Raw genomic sequence first — 19,560 nt, 5'->3', positions numbered from 1 at the left:
TCAAGCCGTGTTCCCTCTGCACGTCGGCCCACGCATGCAGCTCGGATCCCTCCCTACGCTTAGATATTTTAACCCTCAAATCATCTTCGTCATCGTCGTCGCCCTTCCTCTTCTTCTTCCTCCTCTTGTCCTCCTCTTTTTTTTTTTTTATTGATCGATTGATTGAATTAAATAATCTGTGAATGTGCTTTGCAGGCTTTCTTCAAAAAACACAACAACACTCAAATGGCTCAGAAGGCAAAACATTTTGCGGCAAAGGTCCCGTAAGGACCACGAAAAGAGAGCGGGGGGGGCAGCTCCACCCGCCGCCCCCCCACACACACCCCGCATGGCGGTTCATTTCAGCTGTCCGATCCGAGTTGTGTTTCAATGTCCACTCGGCAGATGGGGCATTTCTTACTGGTTGCCAGCCACTGGTCGACACAGACTTGGTGAAAGAGATGCATACACGGCAATCGCCTGGAAGACAGAAGAAGAAAAATCTTCGTTATTCCGCAGGGAAGCCAGATTTGGTCTTCATCGGATGCAATGGCCGAACATTAACGTAAGATCTATAAAAGGAGACTGTTTGCAGCCCACGGTTGAAATGAGGGGCCTTCGGTGCTCTCTGAACTTGGTTGTTTACTTGCAGGTCTTTTGTTAGGTAATAACCTAATTAGGTAATAACCTTCTTTTCCTTCCTTCCTTCCTTCCTTCCTTCCTTCCTTCCTTCCTTCCTTCCTTCCTTCCTTCCTTCCTTCCTTTCCTTTCCCTTTCCCTTTCCCTTTCTCTTTCATTTCTTTTCTTCCTTCCTTCCTTCTTTCCCTTTCCCTTTCTCTTTCATTTCTTTCCACCCTTCCTTCCTTCTTTCCCTTTCCCTTTCTCTTTCATTTCTTTCCTTCCTTCCTTCCTTCCCTTTCTCTTTCTCTTTCCCTTTCTCTTTCTTTCTCTTTCATTTCTTTCCTTCCTTCCTTCCTTCCTTCCTTCCTTCCTTCCTTCCCTTTCCCTTTCTCTTTCATTTCTTTCCTTCCTTCCTTTCCTTCCTTCCCTTTCTCTTTCCCTTTCTCTTTCTTTCTCTTTCATTTCCTTCCTTCCTTCCTTCCCTTTCCCTTTCTTTCTCTTTCATTTCTTTCCTTCCTTCCTTCCTTCCCTTTCCCTTTCCCTTTCTCTTTCTCTTTCTTTCTCTTTCATTTCTTTCCTTCCTTCCTTCCTTCCCTTTCCCTTTCCCTTTCCCTTTCCCTTTCCCTTTCCCTTTCATTTCCTTCCTTCCTTCCTTCCTTCCTTCCTTCCTTCCTTCCTTCCTTCCTTCCTTCCTTCCTTCCTTCCTACATTAATTCCTGAGTTCAGCATCTTTCAGTCCTTCCTTCCTCCGTCCCTCCTGTTCTGACCAGGCTTCCCAAACCCGACAAAACCTTCTGAAGTAAACTCAAAGATTCCTTTAATTAGGAGGGCCAGCAGCCCCAGCAAAAAGTTTTTCTCTCAACGCAGGCTAACCAGGCCATCTGGCCAGAAAATGAATAGTTTTCTGCCACATCTATTCATCTCCACCCCCTGCCTTTTATTCCCCAGAGCTAGGGTGGGGCTTTGCTAGCAGAGGTGGCTCTTCCATCCCAAGGATCGGCCCATAGATTTCCACTGCTCTCCTCTCCTCTGCCTTCTGTGCATCTGTGCGTCAGGCACTGGACCCAGCTGTTCCTCCTCTTCCTCATCAGCCACCTCCAGATCTGGAGGCTGTTTGACTCTCTATCTGAGGGCTGACAGACAGCCCAGGCTCTGCCTCTGTCTCTCTCTCTGCCAGCTCCATTCTCTCTTTTCCCCTCAGAGCTCTCAGGTTGCCTTGATGCTGACCCTAACTCCCACACCGCCTCCTCATCTGATTCGGATGCTGGAGGGGCTGGTAGCTGACGGGCCACAACACCTCCCTCTCTCTCTTCTCTCTCTCCTTTCCTTCTTTCCTTTCCTTTCCTTTCCTTTCCTTTCCTTTCCTTTCCTTTCCTTTCCTTTCCTTTCCTTCTTTCCTTTCCTTTCCTTTCCTTTCCTTTCCTTTCCTTTCCTTTCCTTTCCTTTCCTTTCCTTTCCTTTCCTTTCCTTTCCTTTCCATTCCTGTCCTGTCCTTTCCTTTCCTTTCCTTTCCTTTCCTTTCCTTTCCTTTCCTTTCCTGTCCTGTCCTGTCCTGTCCTGTCCTTTCCTTTCCTTTCCTTTCCTTTCCTTTCCTTTCCTTTCCTTTCCTTTCCATTCCTTTCCTTCCTTTCTTTTCCTTTCCTTTCCTTTCCTGTCCTGTCCTGTCCTGTCCTGTCCTTTCCTTTCCTTTCCTTTCCTTTCCTTTCCTTTCCTTTCCTTTCCTTTCCTTTCCTTTCCTTTCCTTTCCTTTCCTTTCCTTTCCTTCCCTTCCCTTCCCTTCCTTCCCTTCCCTTCCCTTCATCTCTTTTCCTTTCCTTTCCTTTCCTTTCCTTTCCTTCCCCTTCCCCTTCCCCTTCCCCTTCCCCTTCCTTCCTTCTAATTTGACCCAGTTGGGTAATGAACCAAACCAATCTTAGAAGGAACCAAAGACCTCCCCCCTCCCTGACTCCAAAATAAGATCTACTGTGTAAACAGACTGAGATACTGTTGTTTGCCATGTGTCAAGGCAGTGATCAGGTGTCCATGCAGTTGGTTCGTTTCGATCCAAAGCCAATAAATACTCCAGTAAATAAAAGGATTTTAATCTTTATTTCTAGCTACAAACCGTAGCATAAAAAAAACATCCCCTATTTAGCAAGGGGATATCCAAATCTCTTGCAGGCTGCCAGGACAATAATGACCGCATTTCCATAGTAACCAGGGCTAGGTTTCATGCATACAATCCCACTAATAAACAACAGTCTGAAGTTTTGATAAAAACTTGGCACTATGACTTCATGGTCTTGCTATGGTCATGGGACTGCAAGACTGGCTGGCAGAGGAATTTGGGATGGGCATCCAAAAGCCTGTGTCAGCTTTGGAAGCCATATTAGGCCGGAAGCTTCCATGCTGCCACCTTCTCCTGTGTGGTAAAGTAGGAGGGGAGATTTAGTAGAGGGCAGTGGTGAAATGTAAAATCTGTTAATACTGGTTCCGTGAGTGTGGCTTGGTGTGGAGGTAATGTGACTGGGTGGGCGTGGCCAACTTTTTTTTTTAAAGCATTTTTTCTACAACCTCTTCAGCCGAAAAGCTTTTTTTTTTTTTTTTTTGCTTTTAAAAGGAAAAAAAAAAAAGCCTCTGACAATCAGGCAACTCAGCTGAGATCGCCAGAGGCTTTTAAAAGCATTTTTTTTTTCTACAAACCTCTTCAGCTGAAGAGGTTGTAAAAAAAATGCTTTTAAAAGGCTCTGACGATCCCAACTGAGTTGCCTGATCGTCAGAGCCTTTTAAAAGCATTTTTTTTCTACCGAAAGCTCTGACGATCAGGCAACTCAGCTAGGATCCTCAGAGCCTTTTAAAAGCATTTCTTTAAACAAACTGTTCAGCCGAAGAGGTTGTAGAAAAAAATGCTTTTAAAAGGCTCTGACAATCCCAGCTGAGCCGCGCGATCATCAGAGGCTTTTTTTTTTTACTTTTAAAAGTATTTTTTCGGCCAAAGAAAAAATGCTTTTAAAAGTTAAAAAAAAAAAAAAAGCCTCTGATGATCGTGCAGCTCAGCTGGGCATGGGGGGGGGGGCAGAGATTTTTGCTACCGGTTCTCCAAACCACCCGCTGCCATTGCTACCGGATCGGGTGATCCGGTCCGAACCGGGAGGATTTTACCCCTGGTAGAGGGGTTGTCTTTAGACATAATAGCATTCTTCCTGTCAGTCAAGGTCAGGGCGATCCTGCATCTGGAGAAGGAGTGGTCGGAGTGCCGTCTCGAGATGGGACGGATGTTGATTGGAGCATGTGATCGACTGAGGACTGAGGGGATGGTTTTGGGGGTTTTGATTTACTGAGGGAAAACCCGGACCTCTCGGATTCGGGTTTTCCCAGATGTGCCAGTTTACCTATTCTAGTAAATAGAACTTTGAAAAATGCTTGCTTCAGAGTTTTTACTTGGAGTTGGGGGGTTTTCTAGAACACTGACAGCCTGAGAGTTTCGTGGAGAGGAAATCTTCGAAGCTACGTGAAGACTCTAAACTTCTAGACTCTTCTTAATGAAGGAGAAATCAAAATATGTCACTCAACTCCTCAAAATAACAATGGCCTCCCACGTGCCACTACAACCATTGCCGACATATTCCCCCGTCCCAGTCCACCTATTCAGACCTAGTGTCCATTGATGGTTTTTCACCCTCCAAGACTCTTCCAGAGCTAGAGGGGGGGTGGAGCAAGGGAGGGGGGTGGTACCCATTTACAAGAATCAACTCAACTAACCGTCGGTACTTAAATTGGTGCTAGATAAGGGTTAGTGCAATTCAAGAGGGATTGGATGTAGACCGCTTACGGCAGGGGGTGTCAAACTCGATTTCATTGAGGGCTGCATCAGGGTTGTGTTTGACTTTGGGGGGCCAGGCTGGGCATGGTCAGGGCGGGCATGGCCAGCTTGACCTCACTTGTGTCAGGGGCACCTGTGGTGGCCCGAGCACTCTGCCAGCGAAAACGGGTGCCTGAGCTCCGTTTTAGGCTGCCACGGCCTCCTGCAACCCTCTGCCAGTGAAAACGGAGCTTGGGAGCCTGTTTTCACTGGTAGAAGCACTGCTGGCCAGTCCTTCCACCTCTGTTTTCATTGGCAGGGGGTTGCAGGAGGCTGTGGAAGCTGAAAAACAGAGCTCGGGAGCCTGTTTCCACTGGCGGAGCTCTCGGGCCCCCACAGGCGCCCCTGACAGGAGTGACATTGAGCTGGCCACACCCACCTGGCCATCCCCACTCTGGCCCCGGTCAAACACAACCCCGGCAGAGGCATCGCAGGCCAGTCCTTTGTAGTTTCCAAGGCGACCCCCGCGGGCCAGATCTAAGCACTCCGAGGGCTGCATCCGGCTTGTGGGCCTTGAGTTTGACACCCTTGGCTTATGGCAATGTTATTGCTCCAGGCCAGTGGTGAAATGTAAAATTTGTTACTACCCGATTCTGTGGGCGTGAGTTGGTGGGGGGGGGGGGGGAGGTAATGTGACTGGGTGAGCGTGGCCAATTTTTTTTTTAACTTTTAAAAACCATTTTTTCTACAACCTCTTCAGCCAAAGGGGTTGAAAAGCCTCTGACGATCCCAGCTCAGTTGCCTGATCGTCAGAGGCTTTTTTTTTTCTTTTAAAAACATTTTTTTCGGCCGAAGAGGTTGTAGAAAAAATGCTTTTAAAAATAAAAAAAAAAAAGCCTCTGATGATCGCGTGGTTCAGCTGGGCATGGGGTGGGGGCAGGGATTTTTGCTACCGGTTCTCTGAACCACCTGCCACCATCGCTACTGGATCGGGTGATCCGGTCCGAACCGGGAGCATTTCACCGCTGCTCCAGGCTGATACCTCTCTTAACTCTACCTCCAGACTTTCTTTTTCTTTCTCCCACACTTCTAATCTTTAAAGAACGGAGTTTTGATCGAAGGGCAGCAATCCTATTAAACATTCAGATCTAGATAAAAAAGATCTCTTGGCCAGTTTTGTAGACAGCGTTGCTTCTGACTGACTATGGAGCTGGTCTAGCAAATTTCCATTATTTTTAATTTAAAAATGGAACCAGACATTGGCTGGCCTGGAAATCTGTTCCTAAGACTGTAAGTGCAACAATCCCACCTCCCCCCCCCCCAAAAACACCAAGGACAGTATCCAAGTAACTGGAATCTTAGCTGCGTGCAATCTTATTGCATGTAACCCAGCCTGGAGAAGCCATTGCTTAGTTACTTATAAAGCTGCAGTGTTAAGAGCATGTTGCTCTCAACAAGCTATTAGTACTATTGAAAAGCAGGGTGGATAAAAATCAATGCTTTTTAAAAAAAATTAAAAAAAATCAGATTTTTTTTATTTAAATTGGATTTTTTTGAATTAAATTGGATTTTTTTTTTATCAAATTTATCTTAATAAAAAACTTTTGGGGTAAAAATCTATCGTAAGATAGTTTTCTATTTAAGGTACATAATAATTTAGTTTATGCAGCATGAAATGGAGCTTAGTTATGTAGCAGGAGGCTGTATATTCTGCAACACTGGGACTATCGGTGAGTCAACAGTGGGTCAAAGGAGTAGCAGAGATGACAGTTGCTCTTTAAAAATTATGATTTAAATCGAGTTGATTTTGTTAGGTTGTGTGTAAAAAGTATTTGTTGCTTGTGCAACGAGCAGAGCAGAAACACACAGGGAAGGAGATAAACGTGCAGCTCATGTGAGAAAAATACTTTATATACAAGATAATAAGCAGTCTCGGTGTAAATAAAACAGTCCAAGGTCATAAACAGTAATATTAGTCCAGTACGTATCTTCCCCTTACCAAAGCAAACAGACTTAGTAACTCTCGGTATACAGTACCATATAACAATTCAGTCTAACACCAATCAGCAGAAAGACGCAGGATAGCAACAGGAACAGGATCAATCAGGAACAAAGAACGCTTCTCTGCGCTGCTTATTTATGCACTGTAGCCTAATTACAGGGTTCAGCAAACCCTGATAAGTGGCTCAGTTGTTTCTTAAAGAAACAGATATATTGCCTGGCCAACAAGTTAGGAGTAAGCTACAAGCTGAACCTAACAGATTTAAATCAAGCCTCTTACTAGTGATTTAAATCATGTTTTAAATTGTGATTTAAATCAACTCGATTTAAATCAAATCCACCCTGTTGAAAAGTATCTCGCGGTAAAATATCACTTGCGGGTTTTGTTTTGTTTCTTAAAAGCAGAAAAACCAAGTCGGATGAATGTCTGGATCATTAAAGACGGCAGTTTTTAATCCAGCTATCATTTTTTTCCCCCTTAGGATGCATTCATCTTTTTTTAAAAAGAAGAAGTATAGACAGTGAAATAAAAAGGAATTTGTATAAAGGCTTGGCAACAAATTTGACAGAGAGAAATTTCTATCACTTGCCTTAACTTTGACCCTGATATCTGGTGATAGTGTAACCGGGGATTGCAAGAGCCAGAAATATTCATAAAACGAAGGTGCGTGAAATATAGCAACTTCGGGTGTTTGAATCTTAGATGAGCAGATACCCCCAAAGTGATAGAAACGCTGTTCAAGAAGATGCTGAATTGTTCTACCTACGTGACTCTATCTCGGGGAAATGTACCTGAATGAAAACATTCAGACGAGATCATTTTTAAAAAATTTGATTTAATTTAATCTCTAGAGCACCAGAAGGCAGGACAAGAAGCAATGGAAGGAAGCTAATCAAAGAGAGAACCAAGCTAGAACTAAGGAGAATTTTTTCTTTTTCTCCACTGTAAGCACTCCTTGGAATAGAATAGAATAGAATAGAATAGAATAGAATAGAAATAGAATAGAATAGAATAGAGTAGAGTAGAGTAGGAGTAGAGTAGAGTAGAGTAGAGTAGAGTAGAGTAGAGTAGAGTAGAATAGAATAGAATAGAATAGAATAGAATAGAATAGAATAGAATAGAATAGAATAGAATAGAATAATAGAGTTGGAAGGGACCTTGGAGGTCCTCTAGTCCAACCCCCTGCTTAGGCAGGAAACCCTACATCACGTCAGACAAAGGGTTATCCAACCTCTTCTTTAAAACTTCCAGTGTTGGAGCATTCACAACTTCTGGAGGCAAGTTGTTCCACTGATTAATTGTTCTAACTGTCAGGAAATTCTAGGTTGCTTCTCTCCTTGATGAGTTTCCATCCATTGCCCAAGGATTTTGTGACGAATTCTAATTGCAATTAATGGGGGAAAGCCCAATTTGCTTAATGACAACTTGATTCACTTAACAATTGCAGTGATTTGTTTAAATCAAAAAAAGGTTGTAAAGTAAGGCACGGCTCATTTAACAACTGCCTTGGTTAGTAATGGAAATTCTGGTTCCAATCATGGTTATAAGCCAAGAACTCTCTCTCTTTTTTTTTCTTTCTTTCTTTCTTTCTTTCTTTCTTTCTTTCTTTCTTTCTTTCTTTCTTTCTTTCTTTCTTTCTTTTTCTTTCTTTCTTTCTTTCCTTTCTTTCTTTCTTCTTTCTTTCTTTCTTTCTTCCTTCCTTCCTTTCCTTCTTCTTCTTCTTCTTCTTCTTCTTCTTCTTCTTCTTCTTCTTCTTCTTCTTCTTCTCTTCTTCTTCTTCATCTCCTCCTCCTCCCCCTCCTCTCCCTCCTCTTCCTCCTCCTCCTTCTCCTTCCAGAGGTGAAATCCAGCAGAACCGGTAGTGGAAATTTTGAGTAGTTCAGAGAACCGGCAAATACCACCTCTGGCTGGCCCCAGAGTGGGGTGGGAATGGAGATTTTGCAGTATCCTTCCCCTGCCACGCCCACCAAGCCACACCCACCAAGCCACACCCACGCCCACCCAAGCCATGCCCACAGAACCGGTAGTAAAAAAATTGGATTTCACCACTGTCCTCCTTCTCTCTTTTCCTCCTCCTCTTCCTCCCCTACCAATTTATCAAGCCTGCATTTTTATGTTCAGGACAGGAATTCAAATTCTGTATTTTAACTTTTATGTTCAAGAATAGGGAGAAAACTTTTAGACTTCCTTGTCCAGAATGGGACAACTCGCCGCTGGACAATTCTTTATGGGACAATTCAACAATTCAATTGAATTATTAATTTTTTTTTAAAAAAAATTGGTGTCCTTTAATGATTCTATTCAACTATTTCTTCCATATTAGTGTAATTAGTGTCCCGCGGGTGAGTTGGGCTGCGGTGAGTCGGCCATGGCAACGTATCGTAGACCCTCTGTGTCAAGCTATATACAACCTTGCCAACAGCTCCAGTCACAAATATCAATCTGAGGCACAGGTGAAATGCTCCCGGTTCAGACCGGATCACCCAATCCGGTAGCCATGGTGGTGGGTGGTTCGAAGAACCGGTAGCAAAATCCCTGCCTCCCCCCCCCACCTCCATGCCCAGTTGAGTTGCCTGATCATCAGAGGCTTTTTTAAATTATTTTTAAAAGCATTTTTTCGGCCATAAAAATGCTTTTAAAAGTTTAAAAAAAAAAGCCTCTGATAATCGCACGGTTCAGCTGGGATCGTCAGAGCTTTTTAAAAGCATTTTTTCTACAACCTCTTTGAAGAGTTTGTAAAAAATTGCTTTTAAAAGGCTCTGATGATCCCAGCTGTTTTGCCTGATCGTCAGAGGCTTTTTTTTTCTTTTAAATGCATTTTTTACAACCTCTTCGACTGAAGAGGTTGTAGAAAAAATGCTTTTAAAAGAAAAAAAGCCTCTGACGATCAGGCAACTCAACTGGGATCGTCAGAGCCTTTTAAAAGCATTTTTTTTTACAACCTCAAGAGGTTGTAGAAAAAATGCTTTTAAAAGTAAAAAAAAATGGCCACACCCACCCAGTCACATTACCCCTCACCAAGCCACGCCCACAGAACCGGTAGTAACAAATTTTACATTTCACCACTGGCCTGAGGGAGTGAATATCTGAATGAAGGGCGACTAAGAGAAACTATGAACCTGTAAAGCAAGAATTAAGGACTCGACGCCCAATCAGAGGACAACAAAATAAAAGACTCGCCATGTCCAGAGTTCCTGTCAGAATAAATGATACCTCACATCCTCGCCGTCTTCAAGCATGGAGAGACAGATTGTGCATTTCTCATCCGTATCTGACTCTTCTCCTTCTTCCTTTTCTGTTTTGTCTTCCTGCGGCCATCGCTGTCGGCAAAGTCACACAAAAGACACCAGTGTCACAACAAATGCTACTCAACAAATGAAGAGTAGCAAGGTGGAGAGGTTCACAATTATGGTCCCGGTGTATTAGGTGGTTGGAGAAGAATTTCCACGGAGAGTTCTAATTTGCAATTCAACCATTTCGTAGGGGAAGGGTGGATAACGGATGCACCTTGCCTCCCCCCAGCAAGAAGCATTCTCAGTGCACACTTTCACAGATTCCCTGCTAAAGATGTCCGCTGAGTCTCTGGAAGGCTGCACTTTTAAAAGACATTGAAATCTTAAGAAGGTTTTTTTTTTTTTTAATTCCCTTCTGGTCTGAGCAAGCTGTTAGCTTTCCCCGACTTCCTAAATAGCCCAGTTTTGCAGATATCATCAGAAGGAACAAATCAGAAGTGGGTTTCAGCGGGTTCTGACCAATTCTGGAGAACCAGTAGCGGAAATTTTGAGTAGTTCGGAGAACCGGTAGTAAAAATTCTGACTGGCCCCACCCCCATCTATTCTCTGCCTCCCGAGTCCCAGCTGATCAGGAGGGAATGGGGATTTTGCAGTAACCTTCCCCTGCCACACCCACCAAGCCACACCCACAGAACTGGTAGTAAAAATTTTTGAAACCCGCTATTGGAACAAAAAGACAATTTTTCTCTCCCCTTAGAATTCAAGGGAACCCAGTGTGGAATGGATTGACAGGCACGGCAGACAGATGGATGGTAGGATGGATGGATGGATAAGGGAGGGGGGAGGAAGTGACAGCTAGAAAAGGAAGGGAAGGAGTGAAGGAGGGAGGGAGGGGGAGGGAGGGAGAGAGAAAGGAAGGAAGGTAGGAGAGAGGGGAAGGAAGGAGGGAAGGAAGGAAGGAAGGAAGGAAGGAAGGAAGGAAGGAAGGAAGGAAGGAAGGAAGGAAGGAAGGAAGGAAGGAAGGGGGTAGCGAAGGAGGGAGGGAGGGAGGAAAGAAGGAGAGGGGGGAGATGGAGAAGGAAGGGAGGGAGAGAGAAAGGAAGGAAGGAAAGAAAAAGAAAGAGAGAGAGAGAAAGAAAACAAGAGGGAGGGAGGGAGGGGAAAGAAGGAGAGGGGGAGATGGAGAAGGAATGGAGGGAGAGAGAAAGGAAGGAAGGAAAGAAAAAGAGAGAGAGAGAGAGAGAGAACAAGAGGGAGGGAGGGAAGGAAGAAGGGAGGAAGGAAGAAGGGAGGGAGGGAAGGATGGAAGGGAAGAGGGGAGGGAAGGAAGAAGAAGAAAGAAGAAAGAAAGAAAAGAAAGAAAGAAAGAAAGAAAGAAAGAAGAAAGAAAGAAGAAGAAAGAGAAAAAATTGTTTAGGCCCTTCAATTGTATTAATAATATATAAATGATCTTCCCATTGGGGAGATCAACCAAATCAAGATGGCAGCTGGCCATATCACTGAAGTTCTGCTCCTTTTTATATGCCCCAAAGCCATAGCTTTGGCATAGCCAAAGCTGGGGGCACAGTACTTCAAACGGTTTAAATTCAAGCTGAAGTACATCCCGGGGGGGGGGGGGGAATCTACTAGCCAATGTCCTATGGAGAAAACCCCAATTCAATCCTGAGGCCTACAAGATTTTTTCTCGATATGTCTATAGTTCCCCTCAAGCAGTTTTTTCCTCAGTTTTGAGACTGTTAAGATGTCATTGCCCCATGCTGGCAACTGAAGTCCACGTATCTTATAACGTGGCCAAGGTTGAGAAAGCTTGCTCTAGTCTAGAGGATTTTAAAATGGCTTGGAAAACAAATATAGCTTACACTTTTCATGTATTCAAATTATGTTTATACTTTTTACCTGTTATCTTATGTATAGTATGCTTGACAAATAAATAAATTTTAAAAAATTAATAATTTTGGGACTTCTGCAGGGGGAGAGAAACGGTGCCCAAATCAATATCAATTAAAATAAGGGAAAGTTCATTAAAGTGAATTTATGTAGGAGCACGGTGTATTAATAACAGACTCAAAGTATTGGCAAGCATGTAGCCCATTTGGAACATATTTACCGACAAGGTGTTTTTGGGTGAAAATGCAAAAATTTTAGAGAAAGACATTTTAATTGAAGCAGGGAAAATAATGAAGCAAGAAGTTACACTAGCCCTTAGATAACACTTGTTATCTGGTTTTGAAGGAGCAAATGAAAAACTGCCGTATTCAAAAAACAGATTACTTTTTTGCTACTCTTTCCTAAACAACTTACAACCAGCGTTTGGAAGTCAGCAATTAATCTTTCGATATCAGTCTGGATTCAGCAATGTTTGCAAATAATCCTAATGGAAAAGGTGAAGGGGGAAAAAAAATTGGGTTTCGCTGAAGCTAATTTTCTAACCATTTAAGTATAGCTTTATGAATAATGGATAAATAGAATTAATCTATGTCCCACATTTATTCGTTATCAAAGAAAAATGAACATTGTATAGGTACAGATAGGCCTTGATTTACTAACCATTTTTTTCGGTGACCATTTGAAATTACAACCGCACTGAAAAGAGTGACTTATGACCATTTTCCACACGTACGACCGTTCCAGCATGCCCAGGATCAGGTGATCAAAATTTGAATGCTTGGCAACTGACTGATATTTATGACGGTTGCAATGTCGTGGGGTCGTGTGATCCCCTTTTGCGACCTCCGGATGAGCAAAGTCAATGGGGAAGCCAGATTCACTTAACAACCGTGTTACTAACTTAACAACTGCAGGGATTCACTTAACAACGGGGGCAAGAAAGGTCACAAAATGGGGCAAAACTCACTTAACAATTGTCTCGCTTAGCGATGGAAACTTGGGGCTCAACTGTGGTTGTAAGTGAAGGACTACCTGCAATATATTTGAAATTTCTGTTGTACAATATCTAAATGATTTCATGTACTTAAGCCCTGTGGTCAGTGGTGGGATTCAGCCAGTTCGCACCTATTCGAGAGAACCGGTTGTTAACTTTTAAGCAGTTCAGAGAACTGGTTGTTGGAAGAAATCTCCTTTTGTTTTTTTCCACTTTACATGGCTAATCATGTAAGGAAAGAAACATTCTGGTGGTGTTTCTAGCCTAATCTTTATTGCCCTGCTTACAGAAACTGCCTCTCTGGTTAACCCTTATTACATTGTAACAGCTAATGTGAAGTGCCCATTGACGTGAGTGATGTTGAGTTGGCCATGCCCACACAGTCACATGATCACCGAGCCACGCCTACCCAGCTGGTGATTAGGGCAGAGAACCGGTTGTTAAATTATTTAAATCTCACCACTGTCTGTGGTGATTCATAGATTAAAATGCTATATTGCAGGCTAACTCTGCTCACTGCCAGGAGTTCGATCCTGACTGACTCAAGGTTGACTCAGCCTTCTATCTTTCCGAGGACAGTAAAATGAGGACCCAGATTGTTGGGGGCCCTAGGTCAACTCTGTAAACTACTTAGCGAGGGCTGTAAAGCACTTTGAAGCTGTATATAAATCTAAGCGCTGTTGCTATTAGTTGTCTGGGTGGCACAGTGGTTAGAATGCAGTATTGCAGGCGAACTCTACCCACAATCTGGAGTTCGATCCTGACCAGCTCAAGGTTGACTCAGCCTTCCATCCTTCCGAGGTCAGTAAAATGAGGACCAAAATTGTTGGGGCCAATATGCTGACACTGTTAACCACTTAGAGTGGGCGGTAAAGCCCTTTGAAGCGGTATATAAGTGCTATTGCTACTTAAGTTTAATAATAAAGTAAAGTCATTGTAGCAGAACCCCAGAGGTGGGCGTCACATACTTTAACAACCGGTTCTCCCAGAACTGAAAATGAGCGTGCACGCCTTCCATGCATGCACACGACATCAAAAAACCAGCAATTATATAGGACATGATACCGCCAGGGCAGGTGGGAAGGCCCAGCCACTGGTCGGAACTACCAGTTCACTCGAACCGGTCTGAACCCCACTGCAGAGACCCTATATCTCCCTGGGAAATATGCCTACATGCAAAGATGTGAAGGAAGGGAAACATTAAGGGAATCATTAAGAGGACAATGAATGCAAACACTATTTAAATTTAAAGAACAATGGAAAGTTGATGACTTTGGACCGAATCAAGTGAAAAAACAAAACATGGCGAGTTTTAAAGTTACATTTATAAAGTTGCTGGCCGATCTCTGTTTGGGACGTCACATCGGACTCTCTTTCAATGCTTACCTTCTTGTATTTGTGTGGGAAAGTGAACCGTTCGATGGTGTTTTGCACAGCTCCTCTACTCACCACTTCCCAACCTGTCTTCTAGTTGCAACAACTCCTGGATCAAAAACGATAGAAATGAAAGAGTGTCAAAGAGTTTGTTTGTGGCACGTCAGTGGCCAGCGGATCTGGCGGCAGACTCAGACAATGAGGAGGTTAGGGAAGGAACATGGGCCAGTCCTGGAGTCTGGGGAAGGCTCTGATGTGGGCTCTGCGTTGGAGGCAGAGAGGGGGCCAGGGCATCAGCTGCCTTCGGAGTTTTCAGCTGCCTTCGGAGTCAGACATCAGTGGGGCAGAAAAACAGCTGGAGCCTGTTCCCAGTGCGTGCATACGCAGAGCTCTCAGGAGAAGGAAACAGCTAAGAAACAAGGGTCGACTCAGGAGTAAAGCCACAGGTGGAACGGTGAATGGCCCTCCCCATAGGGAATAAAGAGGAGCGAAAGGGGAGGGGAGTTTGCAGGAGACAATTAGTTCAATTCAGTAGAGTGAAGATCTGTTCGTGACTTCTTGCCAAGTATTGTCTGCTCCAGCTTGGCGTTTGGAAGATATCAGCCTGGCACAGGGGTTGAAATGTAAAATCTGTTACTACCGGTTCTGTGGGCATGGCTTGGGTGGGGGGGGGGGTAATGTGACTGGGTGGGCGTGGTGAACTTTTTTAAAAAAAAAAAACTTTTCAAAGCATTTTTTCTAATGCTTTGAAAAGCCTCTCTGCGATCAGGAACTCAGCTGGGATCATCAGAGAGGCTCTTTTAAAATACCTCTCTGCCGATCAGGGAACTCAGCTGGGAGTTGCCAGAGACTTTTTCAAAGCATTTTTTTTTACCACCTCTTCGGCCAAGAGGTTGCAGAAAAAAATGCTTTGAAAAGCCTCTGATGATCCCAGCTGAGCCGCACGATTGTCAGAGGCTTTTTTTTTTTAACTTTTAAAAGCATTTTTTCATCGGAAGAGGTTGTAGAAAAAATGCTTTTAAAAGTAAAAAAAACAAAAAAAACAAGCCTCTGATGATCGTGCGGCTCAGCTGGGCATGGGGGGCGGGGGGCAGGGATTTTTGCTACCGGTTCTCCAAACCACCCGCCTCCATCGCTACCGATCGGGTGATCCGGTCCGAACCGGGAGCATTTCACCCCTGGCCTGGCAGCTCTCTAAGCCTGATAAAACTCTGTAGTTGTGAAATCTCTGGAAAGACTGTTGGCTGGGACTTTGCTGGAGAGGAATTTCCTTTAAACTAAATAAAAGGGGTTTTATCGGGGCGAGGGAGTCGGCTTCGTGCTTTTGGGAAGCCTAGATCAGAACAGAGTTTCTGTCTACAATAGTCTTGTTTAGCCAGTTATTTCTGTGACTTTTCCATCTGACACCCCTATCCCCCATGGCCCCACCCCAAAAAAATTCTTTTTCATCCAAAGCCCATTAAGGGGAAAGAATATGCCCGTCATCAGAAATCTCATCATTTCATGCAGACCTCTTGACTCCCCCCCCCCCAAAAGCAATGTTATTTTGGTTTCCTTCTCTAGCCTGGGTCTTCAGGAATCCAACGAGCAAACCAATAGCTTGGAATTCTGGGAGCTGTAGTCAAACCCGTTGAGAAGAGGCCATGTTTGAAGTGGTGTATCAGGGATGGGTTCTAAATTTTTTTTACTACCGGTTCTGTGGGCGTGGCTTATTTTGTGGATGTGGCTTGGAGGTCATGTGGCTAGGTGGGCGTGGGCTAGCTGGTCAGAGTCATTTCTGGAAGGTCCTCGCACTTACAACCAGTCCTCGCACTTACGACCTGACTCATTTGTTTGCTTTTAACACTGATCAGCTGTAGGGCGGGCCTTTGAAGCCCTGCGGCAAGAGTTTTAAACAGTTTTTTTCCCTCTAGTCATCAGCTGGGACTCAGGAGGCAGCAATAGATTGGGGGTGGGACCAAATAAAAGGTAAGGAATAACAAATGGGGTGGGGGATGGGAGGGCGGGGGGGGGGAGAACTGGTTCGGTGACATCATATCGTCACCGCTACCGGCTCGGCCGAACCGGACCGAACCAGGAGGAACCCACCACTGTGGTGTATCTAGATGAGGGGTATTCGGCCAACTTTAAGACTTGTGGACTTTAACCTCCCGGAATTCTGGCTGGGGAATTCTGGGAGTTGAAGCCCACAAGTCTTAAAGTGGTCACGTTTGAACGCCCCTTGCACTAAAACATGTGATTAAGGGGCAGTCACCCCAAGAGATGCAACAAAAAAAAAAATGCCTTTTTGGGACTCACCTCATGACTTTCTCGCACGGCAGATGCGTGCCGATTTGTATTCAGTCCCTGAAGAGCAAGCAGCTGAAACTGGGGGTAATTTCTGATTTCGTGGACAACCTGTGAAGTGATGAAGAGAAGCAACTTTGAGGGGTTGGCTTTCTTCTCCTCCGGCTTCAGGGAACATCAGATAGTCCCTGAAAAGGGTCGTTCGCTAAACACTTTGAGGAGCTGCCCAAACTCCAGGGCCTCACCCAATTTGGCTAACTCTGAAACCATTTCTAACCACACTGGCAAAAATGAGTGCCGTTTCTTCTCATTCCTCATTCTGATGCAGGAAAAGCTCAAAATGTGTGGTGCAACTTTATAACTTCTTTCTTTTTTTAAAGTCTAACTTTTTTTAAAGTTTCCTTTTTTTTTTCCAAGTCTTTTTAAAGTCTGGGAAATGGGATAGATCTAGTGTAGATGAAGTGTAGTTGAAAAGAATATCCCTCCCTTGAAAAGGAAGGAAGGAAGGATGGAAGGGGGAGGAAGGAGGATAGGAGAGAGGGAGGAAGGTATGGAAGGGAGGGAGCGAGCGATGGAGCAAGGAAGGAAGGAAGGAACAAGAAGGATGGAAGGGAGGGAGCGAGGGAGCGAGGGGCGGAGGAAGGAAGGGAGGGGGAGGAAGAAGGACAGAAGAGAGGGAGGAATGGGAGGGAACGAGGGACAGAGGGAAGGAAAGAAGAAGAAGGATGAGAGGGAGGGAGGAAGGGGGGGAGGAAGGAGGATAGGAGAGAGGGAGGAAGGGATGGAAGCAGAGGTGATATTCAGCTGGTTCGGATCGGTTTGGGTGAAGGATGGGAGGGAGGGAGGGAGGGAGGAAGAGAGGGAGGGAGGGAGGAAGAAGGATGGGAGGGAGGGAGGGAGGAAGAAAGATGGGAGGGAGGGAGGAAGAAGGATGGGAGGGAGGGAGGGAGGAAGAAGGATGGGAAGGAGGGAGGAAGAAGGATGAGAGGGAGGGAGGAAGAGAGGGAGGGAGGGAGGGAGGGTGGAAGAAAGATGGGAGGGAGGGAGGAAGAAGGATAGGAGGGAGGGAGGAAGAAGGATGGGAAGGAGGGAGGAAGAAGGATGGGAGGGAGGGAAGGAGGGAGGGATGAAGAAGGGTGAGAGGGAGGGAGGGAGGGAGGGAGGGAGGAAGGAAGGAAGGAAGGAAGGAAGGAAGGAAGGAAGGAAGGAAGGAAGGAAGGAAGGAAGGAAGGAAGGAAGGACTCCTAGTCAATCATTCAGACCGAACAGTCAAAACTGAATTGGTAAAACCAACTCTGGATTCACACGTTATGTCCAAGGACAAATAATTCCTCTAATTGTTCTTTCTCCCTGATAGAAATGTTCCTTTTTGAGGAAGACGGTGATGCCCCTTTCCCAGGGCTCCTGCGAAGGGTATCTGGGGATGTAATCCAAAAAGTGAACAAGACAGATATAAAACAAGATCAGTGTTCGATCAGAAGATGGAAGAGACGGACACAGCTCTTTCAGCCACCACAGCTGTTTATTAGTAGACTAGTACAACCCAACAACCTGCTTGTCTGGCAGCGTGCCCTTTTATAGGGAGCTGTCAGACGGCTTGACCAATGAGCTTTAAGTATTTTCCCGCCATTTTGGCAGACCTGAGCGAAGCCTATAGCTCACTCCTTATTTGGTACATAACAATCAGAGCTTCAGTTGCCCCCTGGCGGTCCCCTTGACTTCCTGGACCATAACCCTGCCTGGACCTCTCAGCTCCTGCTCTCTAGTGGAAGTCCTGGTCATGGTTCAGATATCAGAGGGTCTACATTTCTTTCATCCCATCATACTGAGTGAAAAAAAAAAGGGGTGGAAAAACCAAACAAGGAAAAGAAAGACGTCGCACTGAGATTTTGAGAGAAGGTGCTTTCTTTTCCGCTGCAATCCTCTCAAGAACCACTAGATGGTGCTTTGCACAGAGGAGATTTACTTCTCTTTACTGCCCTCTGGTGGTCGTTGGGATTCTTGTGCACCAGTTTCTGCTACATTCCCTCTCTTAAGGGGATGTTTGCCAATGAGATGCTCCTTATATGTCAGAGGACGACTGAGAACTATCAAATTCCGCATTTCTGGAATTCTGAGAAATACGGCAATGACCGAAAGCATTCATTTTAAGCCATTTGGAGTCAAATTTGAAACCGAAAATGAATAAGGTCATGAATTAGACCAGTACCTGAATTAGAGCAGGATTATATTTTGGGATTGATATCATTTTTCAGACAGTTTAACACGAGAATGGAATCATTTCATTGGAATACAATCTTTTCCCTTGCAAGCGATGGACTTTTGAAGATTTTAGTGCAGCGGACATTATTCCTGACATCCAGGGGTGAAATCCAGAAGGTTCTGACAGGTTCTGGAGAACCGATAGCGGAAATTTTGAGTAGTTCGGAGAACTGGCAAATACCACCTCTGACTGGCCCCAGAGTGGGGTGGGAATGGATATTTTGCAGTATCCTTCCCCTGGAGTGGGGTGGGAATGGAGATTTTGCAGTATGCTTCCCCCAGGAGTGGGGAGGGAATGGAGATTTTGCAGTATCCTTCCCCTGCCACACTCACCAAGCCACGCCCACAGAAGCGGTAGGGAAAAAATTTGGATTTCACCCCTGCTGACATCAAACTGCTTCTGCTAACCTACCCCCTTGACTTACCATCTGTGTTGAGGATGTATTCTGGGGAAAATGATGCATTCTTTGTGGAGCCAAATAATGCTGATAATGTTGAGGAACTGGCCTGACCTGGAACTGGTTGTGACTGAGACCGGCATCGACACTCAGATCCCTAGGACAAAAATCAAAATCAGGACTCAATAAAATGGACAGCGTAATCATCCCATCCTTTAGACAATATTCCCTTGTCAAAATACCTACATTCATTTCCTGCCTGCATTGCCAAGGCCTAGCTGTTAATAGATCCTGGAGGACAACAGGGAAAAGTCACCACATGGTGATCATCCTATATCAAAGTCGAACAGGAAGTCAAAAGATTCAAAGTTGGAGGAAGTTTTAGGGACATTTCTAATTTGTTTTGCTGTTATAATTCCCTGAGGGTAATCTTAATGGGCATACCTATCCTAAAAAAAATTTCAAACACCAAAGCGAGCATCAATGAACAATGAAAACAATGCAAAGAAATTTATTTATTTTTTAATAAAGACACAAAGATTAAAAATTTTCAACCCTCTCTTGGATTCTGTCTGTATCTCCCCAAGAATACCGTGGGGTTTTTGTTTTGTTTTTCAGTCTGTATTTAGCTCTTGGAATTTTAAATTAATTTTATAGCTGTTATTATATTTATATTTTTACTTCATTTTAAGATGATCAGAGTCACTTACAAGAGCCTTAGAATGAGATGGACAGCATATCAC

General features: G+C 44.5%; 1 protein-coding gene across 1 annotated transcript; it reads right to left on the bottom strand.

The window, feature by feature from the left end:
- Nucleotides 1-341: 341 nt before the first annotated feature.
- On the bottom strand, nt 342-18,883 carry LOC139326718 (E3 ubiquitin-protein ligase ARK2C-like). The gene is given in 6 exon segments (XM_070956571.1): nt 342-459; nt 9,597-9,703; nt 13,884-13,946; nt 13,948-13,980; nt 16,170-16,268; nt 18,845-18,883. Coding segments are annotated over 6 exon segments (459 nt in total).
- Nucleotides 18,884-19,560: the final 677 nt, after the last annotated feature.

This window comes from Pituophis catenifer, unplaced genomic scaffold, assembly GCF_029215685.1.
Source record: "Pituophis catenifer annectens isolate HBS135680 unplaced genomic scaffold, rPitCat1.0.hap2 SCAF_95, whole genome shotgun sequence".
In the NCBI taxonomy this organism is placed as follows: domain Eukaryota; kingdom Metazoa; phylum Chordata; class Lepidosauria; order Squamata; family Colubridae; genus Pituophis; species Pituophis catenifer.
Note: the sequence above shows the minus strand (reverse complement) of the source record. Positions and strands in the feature narration are given on the sequence as shown.